This window comes from Takifugu flavidus, chromosome 17 (genome assembly GCF_003711565.1).
Source record: "Takifugu flavidus isolate HTHZ2018 chromosome 17, ASM371156v2, whole genome shotgun sequence".
In the NCBI taxonomy this organism is placed as follows: Eukaryota; Metazoa; Chordata; class Actinopteri; order Tetraodontiformes; family Tetraodontidae; genus Takifugu; species Takifugu flavidus.
In genome coordinates this window covers 13,118,398-13,137,579 of record NC_079536.1, presented here as the reverse complement: position 1 = coordinate 13,137,579, position 19,182 = coordinate 13,118,398, and the positions used below count along the sequence as shown (strand labels likewise).

The 19,182-nt window shown below is 50.8% G+C and overlaps 2 protein-coding genes and 1 long non-coding RNA gene across 6 annotated transcripts in view; 2 read left to right on the top strand and 1 right to left on the bottom strand.

Annotated features, from left to right (window-relative positions):
- Nucleotides 1-418: 418 nt before the first annotated feature.
- Nucleotides 419-1,748, top strand: LOC130513919 (uncharacterized). The gene is made up of 2 exons (XR_008946864.1): nt 419-1,336; nt 1,422-1,748. It is a non-coding gene; the product is annotated as an uncharacterized LOC130513919 (long non-coding RNA).
- Nucleotides 1,749-1,751: 3 nt separating this feature from the next.
- LOC130513917 (uncharacterized) lies at nt 1,752-10,732 on the bottom strand. Its single transcript, XM_057013198.1, has 6 exons — nt 10,576-10,732; nt 8,078-8,229; nt 7,232-7,340; nt 3,760-3,879; nt 3,283-3,361; nt 1,752-2,052 (listed from the first exon to the last, which is right to left on the bottom strand). The coding sequence occupies exons 2-6, from the start codon at nt 8,176-8,178 to the stop codon at nt 1,961-1,963; spliced, it is 501 nt and encodes a 166-aa protein (XP_056869178.1). The 5' UTR covers nt 8,179-8,229; nt 10,576-10,732; the 3' UTR covers nt 1,752-1,960.
- pde1ca (phosphodiesterase 1C, calmodulin-dependent a) overlaps nt 8,788-19,182 on the top strand; it is a 27,266-nt gene continuing 16,871 nt past the window's right edge. Inside the window, exons 1-5 of one of the 4 annotated variants that reach the window (XM_057013195.1) lie at nt 8,788-9,022; nt 10,756-10,806; nt 10,902-11,061; nt 11,226-11,339; nt 14,735-14,917. In XM_057013195.1, coding sequence (XP_056869175.1) covers nt 8,800-9,022; nt 10,756-10,806; nt 10,902-11,061; nt 11,226-11,339; nt 14,735-14,917 — 731 coding nt within the window. In that variant the 5' untranslated portion in view covers nt 8,788-8,799. Of the gene's footprint in view, nt 9,023-10,755; nt 10,807-10,901; nt 11,062-11,225; nt 11,340-14,734; nt 14,918-15,402; nt 16,082-19,182 lie in introns of those variants that run through there. The other 3 variants (XM_057013194.1, XM_057013196.1, XM_057013197.1) reach the window with 3 other exon arrangements.

Here is a 19,182-nt window from a genome sequence, read left to right as displayed (position 1 = left end):
CCCCCTCCCCTCCTCCTCTCCTCCCCTCTCCCCTCTCCTCTCCTCTCCTCTCCCTCTCCCCTCCCCTCCTCCTCTCCTCTCCTCCCCTTCCCTCTCCCCTCCTCCTCCTCCCCTCTCCTCCCCTCCCCTCCCCTCCTCTCCTCCTCCCCTCTCCTCTCCTCTCCTCTCCCCTCCCCTCTCCTCCCCTCTCCCCTCCTCCCCCTCCTCCTCCTCCCCTCCCCTCTCCTCTCTCCTCTCCTCCTCTCCTCCCCTCTCCCCTCCCCTCCCCTTTCCTCTCCTCTCCCTTCCCCTCCCCTTTCCTCTCCCCTCCCCTCTCCTCTCCTCTCCTCTCCTCTCCCTCTCCTCTCTCCTCTCCTCCTCTCCTCTCCCCTCCCCCCTCCCCCCTCCCCCCTCCCCTCCTCTCCTCTCCCTCCTCCCCCCCCCCCCCCCCCATCAGCAGGAGGGTCCCCCTACCTGAGCCTGGTCCTGCTCCAGGTTTCTTCCTGTTAAAGGGGAGTTGTTCCTGCCACGATAGCTTGTTGGGGGTCAGGCCCTGGGGTTCTGCCGAGGGTCTAGAGCCTCTTTAGAGTGTAACAGATGCTGCTAATTAAAGATGAACTGAACAGTCACACACAGACTGGAGATGTTCCACCGGTTTGGTGGCCTGAGATGATCTGCTGAAGCCAGAGGTTTGATCCACTGGTGGAGGAGGTCTCAATCATCATTTTAGAACAAACTACTCAATCAAATTCTAGAAGAAGAAGCAGGAGGTGAGCGAGGAGGGCAGACCAGGGCTGAGGCTATACTGGTGGCCAGTATACACCAGTATAGTGGTCCAAGCTGGTTGGCAGAGCTGCTGAAACGCCCAGAATCATTCCGATGAGACCAGCTTCATTTCTGACATTCGCTCAACAACCTTTCACCAGAGTTGAGTTGCTGATGTGGACCACCACCCCAGGACCCCCACAGGTCTGACGTGGCCCATAAATGATGGCCTTGCTTTCCCTGTACTCTCAAACGTTTGTGGATCCAAGTGCAGCAGGGAGACAGAAGAGCAGGGGTCCAAATCCTGGAAACTAACTCGGATCATAGACGGGATCAGGATCGAGAGCTTGAACACAAGCGTGACGAAGACTCTGGTGCTGAAGGGGGAGGCGGCTTAAATTGGTGGGAAGGTAACGAGCTGCAGGTGAAAATGATTGACTAGTTAAATGAAGGTAGAACTAGTCACAACCGGGAAAGGGAACTACCGACCCAAACACAACAAATCACAGGCGTGACACCAGTGAGCGCCCACATTTCTTCATCAGGTGGATTTAAGAAGCACCTTCAGGACTTGAGAGGAGGCGTCCCACAGGTGTGTTGAGACAGTCTAACATCAAATCAAGAGGTTTCAGAAGCACCTGTGTCTTTCCTGGGAAATAAGCCAAGAAAATCTCCAGGTTTTCAGCTCTCGTAGGCGTTCAGATGCTTCCTTCAACCTCCCTCGAGGATCAGACGAGGGGCACCTGAGGACTTGATGGTGGAGCTTCTCCTTCTTGTCCTGCACTCGTCTCTCCTGGATGTGCTGGTGTGGTTCTGGAACGGCCCACAAACATGGACATGTCTTCAGTGAGGATCCCTGCAATGGATCCAAAGACCTGAAACATCCGACTGAGCTTAGTTTCTGGATCTGCTCGTCTCAATCATTCACTGAGAGTTTGGGGTTCGTTTCAGGTGTTTCAGCAGTTTCACCGCTTTAGAATCAACGCAATAAAGCATCAAACACACTCTTGTTTGTACAGCTTCTTTCTTGGTGACTTCATTTTAATGGGAAAATATTCAAAGTGTCTTAAAGGAACAAAATGGAAAAAAACAATAACTCAGTTTTAAAGATGGAAAAATCCAGAATCAATGATCTGAAACAACTGAAAAATGTCATTTGAGCCGTTTTCTGAATCCAGGAGCCCGATGAGCCGGCGGTTCTTCTCGCTCTGGACTTTCAGTAAACTGTGCAGTTGGCTGAGGAACGCTGCGTACACAGGAAGTCACTGGTGACTTCTTTATAGCCGCTAGCTTCAGTCAGGCCACTTCCTGTGAAGGCAAAACACAGGAAGTGCGCATGTCAACACAAACAGGAAGTGTTCTCCTTCCATCAACATGTAACAGCAGTGATGGTGTTCCTCAGGCAGGGGGGCCCGAGGAACACCTGAGGCAGGTGTCTACGACTGCACGAAGACGACTGCACGCAGACGACTGCACAGACGACTGCACGAAGACGACTGCACGCAGACGACTGCGCAGACGACTGCGCAGACGACTGCACGCAGACGACTGCACGAAGACGACTGCACGCAGACGACTGCACGAAGACGACTGCACGAAGACGACTACACAGAAGACGACTGCACGCAGACGACTGCACGCAGACGACTGCACGAAGACGACTGCACGCAGACGACTGCACGCAGACGACTGCACGCAGACGACTGCACAGATGACTGCACGCAGACGACTGCACGCAGACGACTGCACGAAGACGACTGCTCGAAGACGACTGCACGAAGACGACTGCACGCAGACGACTGCACCCAGACGACTGCACCCAGACGACTGCACCCAGACGACTGCACAGACGACTGCACGAAGACGACTGCACAGACGACTGCACCCAGACGACTGCACCCAGACGACTGCACCCAGACGACTGCACCCAGACGACTGCACGAAGACGACTGCACCCAGACGACTGCACCCAGACGACTGCACAGACGACTGCACCAGACGACTGCACCAGACGACTGCACAGACGACTGCACGCAGACGACTGCACAGACGACTGCACGCAGACGACTGCACAGACGACTGCACGCAGACGACTGCACGAAGACGACTGCACGCAGACGACTGCACGAAGACGACTGCACGAAGACGACTGCACGAAGACGACTGCACCCAGACGACTGCACCAGACGACTGCACAGACGACTGCACGAAGACGACTGCACGCAGATGACTGCACCCAGATGACTGCACAGACGACTGCACGAAGACGACTGCACGCAGACGACTGCACGCAGATGACTGCACAAATGACTGCACGCAGACGACTGCATGAAGACGACTGCACACAAACGACTGCACGCAGACGACTGCACGCAGACGACTGCACGAAGACGACTACACAGAAGACGACTACACAGGCGACTGCACGTAGACGACTGCACGCAGACGACTGCACAGAAGTCGCTTGGGTGCCGATCATGTCGGTTCCTATCGTCATCATCACATCATCGTCATGTTTAGATCCTGCATTGAGCTCACCTTCCAGCAGGTTATAAAGGTTACAGTAGTTGGTTCCATGGTCTTTCACAGCATACCAGGTCTCAGAGATGGACATGGCCTACAGCACACACACCCACACACACACACACACCACACACACACACACACACAAAGTGGGAGTTTAGGAATGGATTGTGGTAAATCGGCCTTGTTTCGATGTTTTAAATCTTTTCTGATTTAAAACACTGATTTAAATCACTTTCTGATTAACGGGTGGAGACGGGAGATAAACCAGACCCTAGAGAGTGTGTGGGCGAGCGCGCGTGTGTGTGTGTGTTTGCATGCGTGTGTGTGATAAATAAAATCATTTGTGGTCGTTAAGCTGGCCTGAGTGGTGACTGGACCAGTACAGAATGGGGGAGGGGGATTAGGTGTGGTGGAAGCTGGACCCAGTTTAAACTCTGAGGAACATTTAGCTTCGGTTGTTCTCATGATGGGGTCAAAACAAAAACCTACCGAAACATGACAGCAGGTGAAGAAGTGGTAGGGGACCAAGCGGAAGTTGATGTTTTCCACATATCTCCTAAACGGGCTCACGTGTTTGGCTGTGATGAAGTGGACTGAGGCCGACTGGAGCTGCAGAGAGAAGACAGGAAAGTCCCATCAGCACGTCTCTGGTTCTCTGTCCCCATGTCCTGTTCTCTGTCCCATGTTCAAGATCCAAAGATCCTCCAAGAGTGCTGGCTCAGTGACATCTCAGCAGCACAACCAAGGTTCTGTTCACCAGACAAGCTTCCAACAGAACCGTTGCTGTTGTCTATGGATGTTCCTTCTCCGTCGTCTCGACAGTTTCTCCTCACACCAAGAAAGGTGTGAACCATCACCTTATCGTGGTGGAGGAGTTTGCGTACCCTAATGAGCCTGGGAGCTTTGCTGTCCGGGGCAGTTCTTCCCTGGTAGGGCCTCCCAAGGCAGATTGGTCCTAGGTGAAGGGTCAGATAAAGAATGGTTCATAAGACCCAACATGGCACAGCAAAGAGGGAAGCCGCGTACCTGGCCCGGAGGGTTACTGGGGCCCCACCCTGGAGCCAGGCCTGGGGCTGGGGCTCGATGGCAAGCGCCTGGTGGCCGGGCCTACATCCATGGGGCCCAGCCAGGCCCAGCCGAACCAGCTATGTGGACACTCCCGTCTCCAGTGGACCCACCACCCGCAGGGGGAGTATGAAGGGTCCGGTGCAGTGTGGATTGGGCGGCGGTGGTCCGATCCTCGGTTATGGAAATTTGCTATTGAAACATGGAACATCACCTCTCTGGTGGGGAAAGAGCTGGAGCTTGTGGGGGAGGTTGAGCGCTATCGACTAGATATGGTCGGCCTCGCCTCCACACATAGAGTCGGCTCAGGAACCGAAGTCCGTGAGAGGTTGGACACTCTTCTATGCTGGAATTGCTCAGAGTAAGAGAGCGGGGGTGGGCTTTTGGCTTGCCCCCAGACTCTCTAGCTCGACATTGGGGTTCTCGTGGTCGAGCAAAAGGGTTGCTTCCCTACGCCTTCGGGTCGTGGAACGGGTTCTGTGCGTATGCACCAAACGATAGTTCAGAGTACCCGCCCTTTTTGGAGGACCGAGGACGGACGCTGGACAGTGTCCCATCATCATCGTGCTGCTGGGAGACTTCAACGCTCACGTGGGCAACGACAGCGTGACCTGGAAAGGGGTGATTGGGAGGAACGGTCTGCCCGATCAGAACCAGAGGCCCAAATGCTTAGAGAGGGTCTGTTGGAAACGCTTGTTGGAGGAACCCGTGAGGCTGGTCTTCAACTCCCACCTCTGACAGAGCTTTGATCGTGTTCCGAGGGCGGTAGGGGACATTGAGTCTGAATGGGCCATGTTCCGCTCTGCCATTGTCGAGGCGGCTGTCGCTGTGGCTGCAAAGCCGCTGGTGCTGGTCGTGGCGGTAATCCCCGTACCCGATGGTGGACACCAGAGGTGAAGGGAGCCATCAGGTTGAAGAAAGAGGCCTACAGGTCATGGCTGGTCTGTGGGTCTCCGGAAGCAGCTAACCGGTACTGGTTGGCTAAGCGGGTTGCGGCCGAGACAATCACGGTGGCAAAAACTCCGGCGTGGGAGGAGTTCAGTGAGGCTATGGAGGAAGACTTTCGGTCTGCTCCGAGAAGATTGTGGCAAACTGTCCGGCGCCTTAGGGGTGGCAGGCGGCAACTTGCCCACACCGTGTTGGGTGTGCATGGGGAGCTGCTGATGTCTCCTGGGGCAATTATCTGGCGGTGTAAGGAATACTTCCAGGAGCTCCTCAATCCTACCAACACGTATCCTCAAGGTGGAACAGAGTCGGATGACCGGGAGGTGGACCATCCAATTTCTGGAGCGGAAGTTGCCGAGGTAGTGAAACAGCTGCCCGGCGGCGGAGCTCCAGGAGCGGATGAGATCCGCCCGGGTTATCTTAAAGCCCTGGATGTTGTAGGGCTGTCCTGGTTGACACACCTCTGCAACATTGCCTGGACATCGGGGGCAGTGCCCTTGGACTGGCAGACCGGGGTGGTGGTCCCTATTTTTAAGAGGGGGGACCAGAGGGTCTATGCCAGGGTGCTGGAAAAGAGGATTAGACTGACAGTCGAACCTCTGATCGAGGAGGAACAATGCGGGTTTCGCCCCGGTTGTGGAACCATGGATCAGCTCTTTACCCTTGCTGGGGTGCTTGAGGGGAGTTGGGAGTTTGCCCAACCAGTCCACATGTGCTTTGTGGACTTGGAAAAGGCCTATGACCAGGTCCCCAGGAGCATCCTGTGGGGGGCGCTCCGGGAGTATGGGGTGGATGGTCCCTTGATAAGGGCCGCCCAGGGATGCAAATCAGCACCTCCAAGTCAGAGTCCATGGTCCTCGCTCGGAAAAAGGTAGAGTGCCTTCTCCGGGTTGGGGAGGAGGTCCTGCCCCAGGTGGAGGAGTTCAAGTATCTTGGGATCTTGTTCACGAGTGAGGGTAGGATGGAACGGGAGATCGACAGGCGGATCGGAGCGGCGTCAGCAGTGATGCGGGCGCTTAACCGATCCGTCGTGGTGAAGAGAGAGCTGAGCCGGAAGGCAAAGCTCTCGATTTACCGGTCGATCTACGTCCCAGTCCTCACCTATGGCCATCAACGCTGGGTGATGACCGAAAGAACAAGATCGCGGATACAAGCGGCTGAAATGAGTTTCCTCCGCAGGGTGGCCGGGCTCAACCTTAGAGATAGGGTGAGAAGCTCGGACATCCGGGAGGGGCTCGGAGTAGAACCGCTGCTCCTCCACATCGAGAGGAGTCAGCTGGGGTCAGCTCGGGCATCTGGCTAGGATGCCTTCCTTTAGAGGTGTTCCGGACATGTCCCACCGGGAGGAGGCCTCGTGGCCGGCCCAGGACTAGGTGGAGAGATCACATCTCTCACCTGGCTCGGGAGCGGCTGGGGGTTCCCCCAGAGGAGCTGATGGAAGTGGCCGGGGAGAGGCTGTCTGGGCGCCCTCCTGAAGCTGCTGCCCCCGCGACCCGGATCCAGATAAGCGGGAGAAAACGAAGCGAAACGAAACCAAGAAAGGGTTCACAGAATTTCACATTTAAACACAGGTGGGAGTGTGTGTGTGTGTGTGTGTGTGTGTGTGTGTGTGTGTGTGTGAGTGTGTGTGGTGTGTGTGTGTGTGTGTGAGTCTGTGTATTAGCAGGGTTGTGTTGCCTGGCCTGGTGTGTGTGTGTGTCTGGTGTGTGTGTGGTGTGTATGTGTGAGTGTGTGAGTGTGTGAGTCCGTGTATTAGCAGGTTTGTGTTGCCTGGCCTGGTGTGTGTGTACTAATATCAGATATCTAGTAATTAGTGAGGAGATGCTAACTAGGTTGAGGCTTTAGCTTCCTTCCATAGGCTGTTTAGCTGCATGTGTGAAGAAGTGAAGAGGTTTCGATGAAGCTGTGGATTCCTGAAGAATGGCAGCTTGATGAAGAGTGAAAGTCGAACCTTATAGAGGCACTTCTGTCCTCCCGTGGAGCAGCTCGCTCTCGTTGTCCACTTTCTAATCTGTGCCACCAGCAATTCATAAACCGCTTTACAAGGAACTCCAAAATACCTGCAGGAGAAGATGTTCACCATCAGAAGGCTTCAGGAGGGTCACCTGGCTGCTCCCCAACATGATACAGGAAAATATCCAGCACCAAATGTCCAGCTTCATAGATACACGTGTATAGCACAATAGAGTACAGTACAGTCCAGTCCAGTAGAGTATAGTCCAGTATAGTAGAGTACAGTATAGTACAGTACAGTACAGTCCAGTAGAGTATAGTCCAATATAGTAGAGTACAGTATAGTACAGTACAGTGTAGTCCAGTACAGTATAGTAGGGTATAGTCCAGTATAGTACAGTCCAGTATAACATAGTAGAGTACAGTACAGTACAGTCCAGTAGAGTATAGTCCAATATAGTAGAGTACAGTATAGTACAGTACAGTGTAGTCCAGTACAGTATAGTAGGGTATAGTCCAGTATAGTACAGTCCAGTATAACATAGTAGAGTACAGTACAGTACAGTACAGTATAGTCCAATATAGTAGAGTACAGTACAGTCCAGCACAGTACAGTGGAGTACAGTATAGTACAGTCCAGTACAGTATAGTCCAGTCAGTACAGTATAGTCCAGTCAGTACAGTAAAGTCCAGGACAGTAAAGTATAGTCCCAAAATAGTTTAATAATAAGCAAATAGCAGGTAAAGCCTCAAAAGTCCAAAACATCGGGTCTGGGATGATCCTTCAAAGATCTCTGGAAAGAGAGAAGCACCCGTTCAAAGGAGGTAAGAAAAGAATGGGTACCATTCAGCTTTGCACTGGGCGTGTAGAGGCCCGGCTCTGCAGGGACCAGGGGTGCAGCCCAGAGCCAGGAGGACCGTCAGGAACCAGCAAGCCGGATGCATGTTGTCAGAAGAGGTTTCAGCAGAAGAACTCAGCAACACAAGCAGAGTCGGCTGAGGAAAAGTCAGAAAAACAACAATCCCATGATCCCATCATGTGCTTGAAACCTCCTAAATTCAATTTACTTGTGAGCACAACAGAGAGAGGAAGTCCCTCGATCAGAGGAGATCAGCAGCAGCCGCCGCCTCTGTAGTGGGGCCACTGCAGCCCCCCAGGCCACAGGAGCCCGGTGGAGCCTTCCCCACACAGACCCTCCTTCAGAATCCTCAGTCTGGAGGTTCTTTCCCTCATTTCAAGCCTCATTCAGACGACTCACATATCGGCCACAGCGCCCTCTACAGGCAGCCGGTGAAACCACAACCTTCTTGCTGAGTGCATGTAAAAACAATCATCTGTGGTTCTAGGATCGTGTTTCCGTGCATCTTTACCTTTAACGAGTGCAGAGAATCTCTTCATTGTGTCTGAGATGTTTGTTTTGACTGCAGTAGAAGTTCCTCCTCCAGGTTCTCAGGCTCAGCACCCCCCCCCCCCCTCCTCTTGTTTTGGTGCAACTAACTTTTCTTTATTTCCATCTTCTCCGTCGCTCTTGTAGGAGCAGCTTTTGGGGGAGAGAAGAAAGACAGATGTTGGAAGGAGGATGGAGAGCCGCTCAGATGGGTGGTCCTGCAGGATCGCCAAGGTTACGGCAGTCTGCATCAGGCTTCTCCAGGGACACCACTTCTCCCTCATCAGCCCTCAGGCAGAGAGCAGAGACGTGCACAATGACACAGCCAACGTCTAAAAAACAAGGATTTAAAAAATGTCGGAGCGCGACCTTCAGCATCGATGGCTTCAGCTTCACTATTGGTGAGACAGAACTTTGCTCCGGTGCCCCAGGTTCCTGAGCACGTTGCTTCTTTCCTTGACCGACGGTGTCTTTGTGCTGTGGGATGTTTAACTGCAGAACTAGAATGGGAAGGATTTTGTGATCCATGTTGTTCTGCGGGGTTCCCAGACGCCTTCGTTCCTGTCCGCCGTTGGCTCCTCAAGGTTGCTGACATCTTAGAGGCGAGATGAACAGCAACAGACGGCTGATTGTTGTCTAGAGGACAACTCGTGTGCGTTCAGTCAGTGACAACAATAATCTGCTGCTTCTATCCTGAACAGGTCACCCGTGAGGGTGAAAGCTCCTGGATGGGGGGTCCAGAAGTCTGAATTACTGAAGTTACTGAATTCATCTCACATGTTTGGGATCCTCATCATGTCACCTCACAGGTTCTTTCTAGGATAATTGGGAAAACTTGCTCTCATTCAAACGCGTAACCCCAGCTGTCTCAGTGTTTACTGGATGTTGTTGCTATGGAAACCTGAAGAGGAAGGACTTAAGGGAAATGGCTGTGACATCATGTGACAGGAGCCATGACATGTGCTGCTAGTTGTTATGGTGCTACGCTCAGGGAGTCATTATCACTAATGAAATGGGCTCTTGTTCACAAAGGGAAATCAGCCGTTATTATCTCCTTATCCTCTTCCAGCCCTGCCTCAATCACTTTGGATCCACACACACACACACACACACACACACACACACACACACACACACACACACACGTTCATATATAGATCATTGTCAGTTGTGCTCTTGCCATTACCTTTCCTGAATGCTACAGATCAGAAATGATATTGACTGAGAAGGTTTTAGAGAATCAATCGCATCTCACGATGCCTTTACTTCCTCCTTTACGTCCTCGTCCTCCTTTACGAATCATGTCCTCCTTCACCTCTTTACGTCCTCCTTCACGTCCTCCTCACGTCCTCCTTACGTCCTCCTTCTTTACGTCCTTCACTTCCTTTACGGTCCTCCTTAAGTCCTCCTTACGGATGTCCTTTCCTTTACGTCCTCCTTTATGTCCTCCTTCACATCCTCCTTTACGTCCTCCTTTACGTCCTCCTTTATGTCCTCCTTCACATCCTCCTTTACGTCCTCCTTCACGTCCTCCTTCACGTCCTCCTTTACGTCCTCCTTTACGTCCTCCTTACTTCCTCCTTCACTTCCTCCTTTACGTCCTCCTTTACTTCCTCCTTTACGTCCTCCTTCACGTCCTCCTTCACGTCCTCCTTTACTTCCTTCTTTACTTCCTCCTTTACTTCCTCCTTCACGTCCTCCTTCACGTCCTCCTTCACGTCCTCCTTATGTCCTCCTTCACGTCATCCTTCACTCCTTCACTCCTTTACGTTCTCTTCACGTCCTCCTTCACGTCCTCCTTACCTTCTTCTTTACTTCTTCTTTACTCCTCCTTCACGTCCTCCTTCACGTCCTCCTTCACGTCCTCCTTTATGTCCTCCTTCACGTCATCCTTCACGTCCTCCTTCACTTCTTCCTTTACTTCCTCCTTCACTTCCTCCTCAAACCTGCTCACCTCTTTGGACTGGCTGGTTTCCACCTTCAGCACCGTCCATCTGCTGGTCTGGACACTGTGAAATAGTTCCACACTCCACAAGAGTGACTTCCTGAGACCAACTTATTCCATAACAAGAACAAACCTCTGCAATTTAGACTCAGTTGGTCTCATAATAGATACTTCTGATTATTTTTGCAGTTGCCAACAAAGCAGGTGAAAGCAACAGGCACCCGCTGGCCCAACTGACGCGTGAGTTGTTCCCAATCCCACAACAACATTCCTGCTCATAAAGGCCAGAACGCTGTGTTCCGGCTGTCATTTGATCTTTGCTTGAATCCATGTAGGCTCGAGGTCTCAGAATGTTCTGTGCACAAATATGGCTGCGTGCACTGGCAGCAGCAAACGCACTGAAACGCTTGTTGACACGCGGAGCACCGAGGAAATCCTGGCTGATGAGCTACCGGTCCCTGAAGAACCTGATGCCCTGGAGAGTGCTGCCATCAGGTTCTACGTTCCACCCCAACACATGCAGCAGAACGTCCAGTCCAACTAATGCATCTGCGAAACCCCCCGGAAATGTTCTAGAACAAATAAGATGGTGTGTGTGTGTGTGTGTGTGTGTGTGTTGTGTGTGTGTGTGTGTGTGTGTGTGTGTGTGTGTGTTACAGGTTACGCTGCCTTGTGAAACAGCTGGACAAAGGAGAGGCGTCTTTGGTGGACCTGAAGAAAAACCTGGAGTACGCTGCATCCGTACTAGAATTCCTATATACTGAGGAAACCAGGCAAGGCAACACACTTCTGGCTAATGCACACAAACACTCACACATGAAGCACAATAGAAGGAGACATTTCCTCTGAATAACAGACCAGAGCACTAGCTGCTGGATTCCTGGGGAGGATTTGGGTTAGGGTTAGGAGAAACCCTTATATTGGTGAAACACACCATGGTTCCACAGGAGCGTTGAACACCAGGAGCGTTGAACACTAGGAACTCTGCTCACCAAAGATAAACGTGAGGGAAACAGGAAAAACAGCATTTACAGCCATTCCTGAGAACTACTGCAGGATATTCTCTCAGAATGCTGGTCTACTTGTGGTCCCCAGAGTCTCTAGAGTTAGAATGGGGGCCCGAGCATTTAGCTACCAGGCCCCCCTGCTATGGAACCAGCTCCCTGTCCAGGTACGGGAGGCTGACTCCATCGCCACTTTTAAGATCAGACTTAAAACCTACCTCTTTGAAAAAGCTTATTGTTACTAATTCTGTAGTTCCAGTTACTATCATAGACAGACAGATTATCATACTTAGGCGGTCGTCTAATCGTTAGGTCACATCTTAGCTGTGCTGCTATAGGCCAAGGCTGCCGGGGTCCAGAAACATGATCACCTGACAGGCCTCTGTCACTCCACTGGGTCATGGTTTCCTCTCCTCTCCTCTCCTCTCCTCTCCTCTCCTCTCCTCTCCTCTCCTCTCCTCTCCTCCTTCTCCTTTCCTTTCCTTTCCTCTCCTCTCCTCTCCCCTCCTCCCCTCTCCTCTCCTCTCCACCCAGCCCCCCCATCAGCAGGAGGGTCCCCTTACATGAGCCTGGTCCTGCTCAAGGTTTCTTCCTGTTAAAGGGGAGTTTTTCCTTACCTCCTCAATCCCACCAACACGCCTTCCAAGTAGGGCCTGGGGACAGGCTCTCATATCTCCGGGGCTGAAGTTGCCGAGGTAGTCAAAAAACTCCTCAGTGGCAAGGCCCCGGGAGTGGATAAGATCCGCCCAGAGTTCCATAAGGCTCTGGATGTTGTAGGGCTGTCGTGGTTGACTCGACTCTGCAACATCACGTGGACATTGGGGGCAGTGCCGCTGGATTGGCAGACCGGGGTGGTAGTCCCTCTTTTTAAGAAGGGGGACCGGAGGGGGATCACACTCCTCAGCCTCCCTGGTAAGGTCTATTCAGGGGTACTGGAGAGGAGGGTCCGCCGGATAGTTGAACCTCGGATTCAGAAGGAGCAATGTGGTTTTCGTCCTGGGCGTGGAACAGTGGACCAGCTCTACACCCTCAGCAGGGTCTTCGAGGGTGCATGGGAGTTTGCCCAACCAGTCCACATGTGTTTTGTGTCCCTCGGGGGGTCCTATGGGGGGTCCTCCGAGAGTATGGGGTGTCGGGCCCGCTGATACGGGCTGTCCGCTCCCTGTACGATCGGTGCCAGAGTTTGGTCCGCAGTGCTGGCAGTAAGTCGAACTCGTTTCCAGTGAGGGTGGTCTCCGCCAGGGCTTCCCTTTGTCACCGATTCTGTACGTGACTTTTATGGACAGAATTTCTAGGTGCAGTCATGGTGTTGAGGGGATCCGGTTTGGTGACCTCAGGATCGGGTCTCTGCTTTTTGCGGATGATGTGGTCCTGTTGGCTTCATCGGCCCGTGACCTCCAACGATCACTGGATCGGTTCGCCGCCGCATGTGAAGCGGCTGGGATGAAAATCAGCACCTCCAAATCCGAGGCCATGGTTCTCAACCGGAAAAAGGTGGAGTGCCTTCTCCGGGTCAAGGAGGAGATCCTGCCCCAAGTGGAGGAGTTTAAGTACCTCGGGGTCTTGTTCACGAGTGAGGGAAGAATGGAGCGGGAGATCGACAGGCGGATCGGTGCGGCGTCCGCAGTAATGCGGGCTCTGCACCGGTCCGTAGTGATGAAGAGATTTACTGGTCGATCTTCGTTCACACCCTCACCTATGGTCATGAGCTTTGGGTAATGACCGAAAGAACAAGATCACGGGTACAAGCGGCCAAAATGAGATTCCTCTGTAGGGTGGCTGGGCTCTCCCTTAGAGATAGGGTGAGAAGCTCTGCCATCCGGGAGGAGCTCGGAGTAGAGTCGCTGCTCCTCCGCGTTGAGAGGAGCCAGATGGGGTGGCTTGGGCACCTAGTCAGGATGCCCCCTGGACGCCTCCCTGGTGAGGTGTTCAGGGCATGTCCCTCTGGTAGGAGACCCCCGGGAAGACCCAGGACACGTTGGAGTATGTTCTATCAGTCTGTGGTCGCCAGCGTCCTGTCCTACGCTGTGGTGTGCTGGGGGGGGAGTGCGACAAAAGCGGACCTCTCCAGGCTGCAGAAGCTGATCAGGCGGGCCAGCTCGGTGGTGGGGATGAAGCTGAAACCTCTGGCGACAGTGGCAGAGAAGAGAACTATTGACAAGCTGCGGAGCATCATGGACAATGACCGCCACCCTCTGCACACTGTCATCCACAGCCAGAGAAGCCTGATCAGCCAGAGGCTGCGCCTCCCCAAGTTCAGGACCAACAGACTGGGGAACTCATTCATCCCCCAAACCATCAGGCTGTTCAACTCCTCACAGGGGGGAGGAGGGCCAACAGGAGAACTGGAACATTTTTATAGTTTTATATTTATATTCATATTCTATTTTTAATTTATTCTATTTTATTTCTTATTTTATTATATTTTTATTATCTTTAATAGGTTTAATGGGGAGTAATGGTGGTGGGAAATTTTGTAGATGCTTGTAGATCTTTGGAGATGCTAATTTCCCTGGTGGACACCCCCTAAAGGGATCAATAAAGTACTCTTGAATCTTGAATCTTGAATCTTGAGAGACTGTCTCTGGACTGGTCTGGGAACGCCTGGGGATCCCTCCGGATGAGCTGGAAGAAGTAGCTGGGGAGAGGGAAGTCTGGGCCTCTCTTCTTAGGCTGCTGCCCCCGCGACCTGACCCTGGATCAGCGGTAGAGGATGGATGGTTGGATGGATGGTTTCATAGCCATACGCATCATTACTGTTGCAACTGAGTGTTTTGTTGTTCATTATTTTGGGATGTACAGAGGAGGCCCCTCATCTTTGCTCTCTCCATTCTATCCTCTGCCTGTCCTCCCCCCTCTCCTCTCCTCTCTCCTCTCCTCTCCTCTCCTCTCCTCTCTCTCCTCTCCTCTCCTCTCCTCTCCTCCCCCACCCCCCCATCAGCAGGAGGGTCCCCCTACATGAGCCTAGTCCTGCTCCAGGTTTCTTCCTGTTAAAGGGGAGAAGACGCTGTATAAATAAAGATTGATTGATTAATTGATTGATTGATTGATTGATTGATTGATTGATTGATTGATTGATTGATTGATTGATTTGCTGTGCAACACAGCCCTGAGGTAAAGTGTCCATTAATGTGGAGGTGATCAACACACTGCCTCTCCTACAGGCGCATGGTGGATCTGGAGGACGAGCTGAGTGACATTCCGTCAGACTCGGTGCCGTCAGAAGTTCGGAACTGGTTGGCTTCAACCTTTACCCGGCGGAAAGGCCTGGCGGTGGGCTGTAACGAAGACAAGCTCCGGTTCCGCAGCATCGTCCATGCGGTGCAGGCCGGGATCTTTGTGGACAGGTCAGCTTCATTATATCTTCATTTTGTTAAACGAAGTGACTTATGACTCTTGACAGTCAAGCCGTCTGTCTGGAACTGTTGGACATAAGTCATGTCCATAAGTCACCGGATCTGTCCAGCTGATTTACAGTTGCCTAAAGGGTCTTTATATCATCACCTTGGCATGTAGGACTCAGCAAATTAGATTCAAAAGTACTATAATATAACTCCTATGTCACCACACATGCGCTCCAAAGCCATAAACAAGAAATTGCAATATTACACATGAGCACAAATGGAAACAGAAAAAATTAGAAAGGGACAGAAGAAACAAGTGAAGGGTTACTGAAGGGGTACTTGTGAGGAGCGTAGAGAATAGGGGCTCAGCGTATCACAAAAAGTCTCCCAGCACCCCCCTCGCAGGCTAAGAGATGTTGCAAATCAATTCAAGCCAGCTCTATCAAAAAGAAGTTTTAATTGTAGTCTGGATTATTCTTCCTAAATAGGAGATTACCATCTGGCCTGGAAGGACAGTCTGACAGCTGATAAAGCCCCTCTATAAGGCTAGAACTGCTGAATCCTTTGGTCTAATAAGAGGAAAACTCCAGGTTTTTCACCTTAATAGCCAAGCAGACCAGTCACAGTGGAGGCACAAGACTGCATGAGACCAGGACGAGAACTTTGCCACAGTCAGTGAGGCTCGTTTGTTCTGCATTTTCCTCACCTTGGGGTCTCCAGTTGGAAGCTCTATAAGTTGTAGATTGCTTTACCACAGGAACGAATGTGGACCAGTTGGATGAGAGCAGTTCATTTGCTGGTGTTCCCCTGGATGTCTTGTCTGTAGGGTTTTAACGGTGGAAATGTGAACCCAGCAGTAATTTCATATCTGGATTATTGTGGGTAACTATAGAAGGAGACACGTGGGCTTTCCGCCGTGACAAAGGTACTGTGAACTTCTGTCCTTGAGCATTCTGAGGTCAGAACATTGTCCATATCGAGTGGTGCTCGCGTCCGCGAAATGGTGCACTTCCCTTTTTACCCCTTCTCCAAAGTTGGCAGACCCAGAGCACCTTAATATCTGCAATTCCTCCAAGATTTTCAGCTCTCTTCTCCAGCACTCCCACGGTGGTCTCAGATGGACGGGCAATGGGCCATCCCATCCGGGGCCTTGACGACACATTTCATGTAAGATCATTTTACCTTTGAGGGGTTAGGGCCACTAACCACATCACATCTGGCACATAATCTGTGTTCCTCTTGAGCTGAGTGTGTGTCCTTTTCTATTACCTTCACACTTGTGACTCCGTCATCGACATAAAAGTGTGTGGCCATGAATTGAGAAGCACTCTATGTAGTCTTCTTTGGTGAATTTCTTTTTGAGTTGGGTGAGTCGGACCTCAGCGAGCTGTCTGTTGGGCATTGATGGCCTTTCCTGAGAAGGACATTATGAAATGCTCTTGTGTCTGAATAGCATGAGGCTCATTATCTTTGCCTAATATTGACTGTCTGAGCACGAGAGCCTTGGGGCAGTTGTAATCGAGGAGGAGACCAACTTCACAGCTGAGGAGGAGGGAGCTTATTTAAGATTTGTGACAGTCAATGTTTAGCTGTTTTGCAGTCTGCTATGTTTAAACAGTTTGCAGATCGGCTGTCTTGTGTTTGCACAAGGGACCTTGACAACTGTTGCTGAACTGTAGCCTCTTGCAAGGAGATCAGACACCCTTTCACTGTTGACAGCTGTGTTCTTCCCCATCGTTGTGGTAACGTTTAGCTTCACTGGAGAAGCATCAGCTTGCAGTTCACGACTCACTTCCTGGTCCAGCAACCCTCTGCCTGTCCAATAAGGCCTCCACCAGTTCCTCTTTGCAAGGATTGGTGGCTGATGAGGCCACACTGCGACTATCATTGAGACACCAACTGATTGTCTTTCCTGGCAACAGAAAGTGAAACTGCAGGTTTTGTCACTGAATTGTTGCTCTGTGGGACATTTTCAGGATGCCTGGAGATCTCGTGCAAGTTTGGGTTGTGAGTTGATTCTCAGCTGCTTTCATGTTAAATACACTTGCCTCGTCCTTTTAATGTCTTTAAATTTCCTTTGTCATTAGTTGCTTCCAGGGAATGGTGCATAGATGGAAGTCACGGGGTTACATGCAACTTGTGCTTCCAGTGTCCGGAACGCAGCAAAATCCCTGAAGCTGGGAGCATCTTTTCCCCGGCCAAGGTCATTGTGATATTGTGATTCCACCCGTCCATTCAGACAGTTTTTGTAACAGTCCCAGATTTTCATGGCAGTCTTTTAATATTTCCAGTCCATTTACAAGAGGCAAAATCTGTTTCCTTGGACTGTGTTTTCAGCCAGCGAGATAATCGATCTCTAAATGCCTTCTGTTGAACAAATGTCTGGCCAGAACCTTGATTGAGCCTTTCCCAGGCATCTTCGTAAGCTTCCTCATCATTTCTGTCCAAAGTCCCTTCAAGGCATTTACAAGTATCACATATCTTTTTAAATAATACAGTTTTTCTGCTCTTTTGGCCAGTTAGTGACATGAAGGTGGACTTCCTGTCAATAAAGTGAATTGTTCAACTCACATTTTTCCTCTTTTACTTGAGTCTTCCCTTTGATACTGATACAAATTGTTAGGTTCAAACGACCTAAAACATGAGAGAAACTAATGAGGCAAAGACAACAGTTTTGAATTTTACTTGCAAGGAGAACGGAGAGATGTGCTCAGTTACAGATCTCCAACACGTTCTGACGCACAACTTCCGCCATCCTTCTTTTATTGAAATTAGGAGGTCCCTAGTTACAGAAGTCAAATGTGCCTAAAGGGAGGGGGAAACACACAATAGCAGGTCCCAAACAAAGCAAAAGACTGTAAATCATAATGGTGAGATTATATGTAGGTCTTCACTGATTTGATTAGCTTAGCTCTCACACAGCACATTCTTCCATATCAGACAGATCTAAAGAACACCTCCTGGGTCATTGTCAGGCCCTAACCCTAACCCAGCTCCTGGGTCAGGCTCTAACCCTAACCCAGCTCCTGGGTCAGGCTCTAACCCTAACCCAGCTCCTGGGTCAGGCCCTAACCCTAACCCAGCTCCTGGGTCAGGCTCTAACCCAGTCAATGTCACTTCCCCACAGCAGCTGCATTTCTGTCACCCTTGACCAGAGAAGTTCGAGTTGACACATCAAGCATCATGAACATTAAGCATTAGCAAATAATAAGAAACATTAAGTAATGAGAATCAATATGACAAGAATAAAGAATATAACAAGGTAAAAGCAAATAAGAGATAACTTTAATATACTGGATCTAACAGATACACAAGAATCTTTTCTGTTGGTGCTGCGATTCCTTCCACATCCATGTAAACTATATTACACCTGTCTACATGGTACAGGTAGACAGGTGGGAAGACAGACAGGCCTTTTGTAGACCAGTCATTTGCTTTTGAATGTTTTTTAAATTTACAGATGAAGCCTGTGGGTCTTCCATTTCCTGCCACCCGCTAGCCATTGTTGCCAAGAATGAGCAAATGTTCACACTCCAGTTGAAAGAAGTCAACCAGAACTGAGACCTTTAATGTCTTCCTTGATGTGATGAACCTCATGAACAAACACAATACACAACCAAATACACAACATAACATGTTACATTAACTCACACAGCCATAATAAGTTTATCAAACGTTACAGTCGGTTGTGCCAGGACCCAAAAGCAGGCAACACGCAGTGGCGGATGGTGTCCGAGAGAAGCCTTTAGTGAAGGTTACAAGAGTTGTTTAACCCAAAAAAGGCGTAGAGACCTTGACAAAGTTCAAAACTAGTCCATGAAGGAAAACTCACAACAATAATCCAGAAACAAGTAGTCAGGGTTTTGCTAGGGAACAAAACACGAGTTCAGTCCATACATAGGCGGCTAGATTACCGATAGGCTGCAGGTGCACAGCCCACGGTACCAGCTGTGGCCGGAGCATGGCTCCACCACGCCCCCTGCAGGGAGAAACCCGCAACGGAGCTCCCAGAAGCTGGGAACTTAACATCAAAATTATAATAATGTGCAGCAAACTTGGCAAAACATTGTCTGGAAGTACAACATACCTTGTTCCCACTTTCATCTGAAGTTACAGTAGATACTGATCATTCACATTTAACCGTTTCTCCTTGAGAGGAGCCCACCTTATGGTTCCGTTGTGTTCTGACGGGTTGGGGGTTGGTTGCTTATGCCGCTTTGACTGTGTCACAAAGTAAAATATAAAAATATAAAATATATCAGTGTGTA

Excerpts from the sequence above, each read along its gene's own strand:
- LOC130513917 (XM_057013198.1), bottom strand. The coding sequence starts at position 8,178 with ATGCATCCGGCTTGCTGGTTCCTGACGGTCCTCCTGGCTCTGGGCTGC. Across the intron at positions 7,341-8,077 it reads GCCCAGTGCAAAGCTGAATG|GTATTTTGGAGTTCCTTGTA; the intron begins GTACCCATTCTT and ends CTTCTCCTGCAG. Across the intron at positions 3,880-7,231 it reads GACAGAAGTGCCTCTATAAG|CTCCAGTCGGCCTCAGTCCA; the intron begins GTTCGACTTTCA and ends TTCTCTCTGCAG.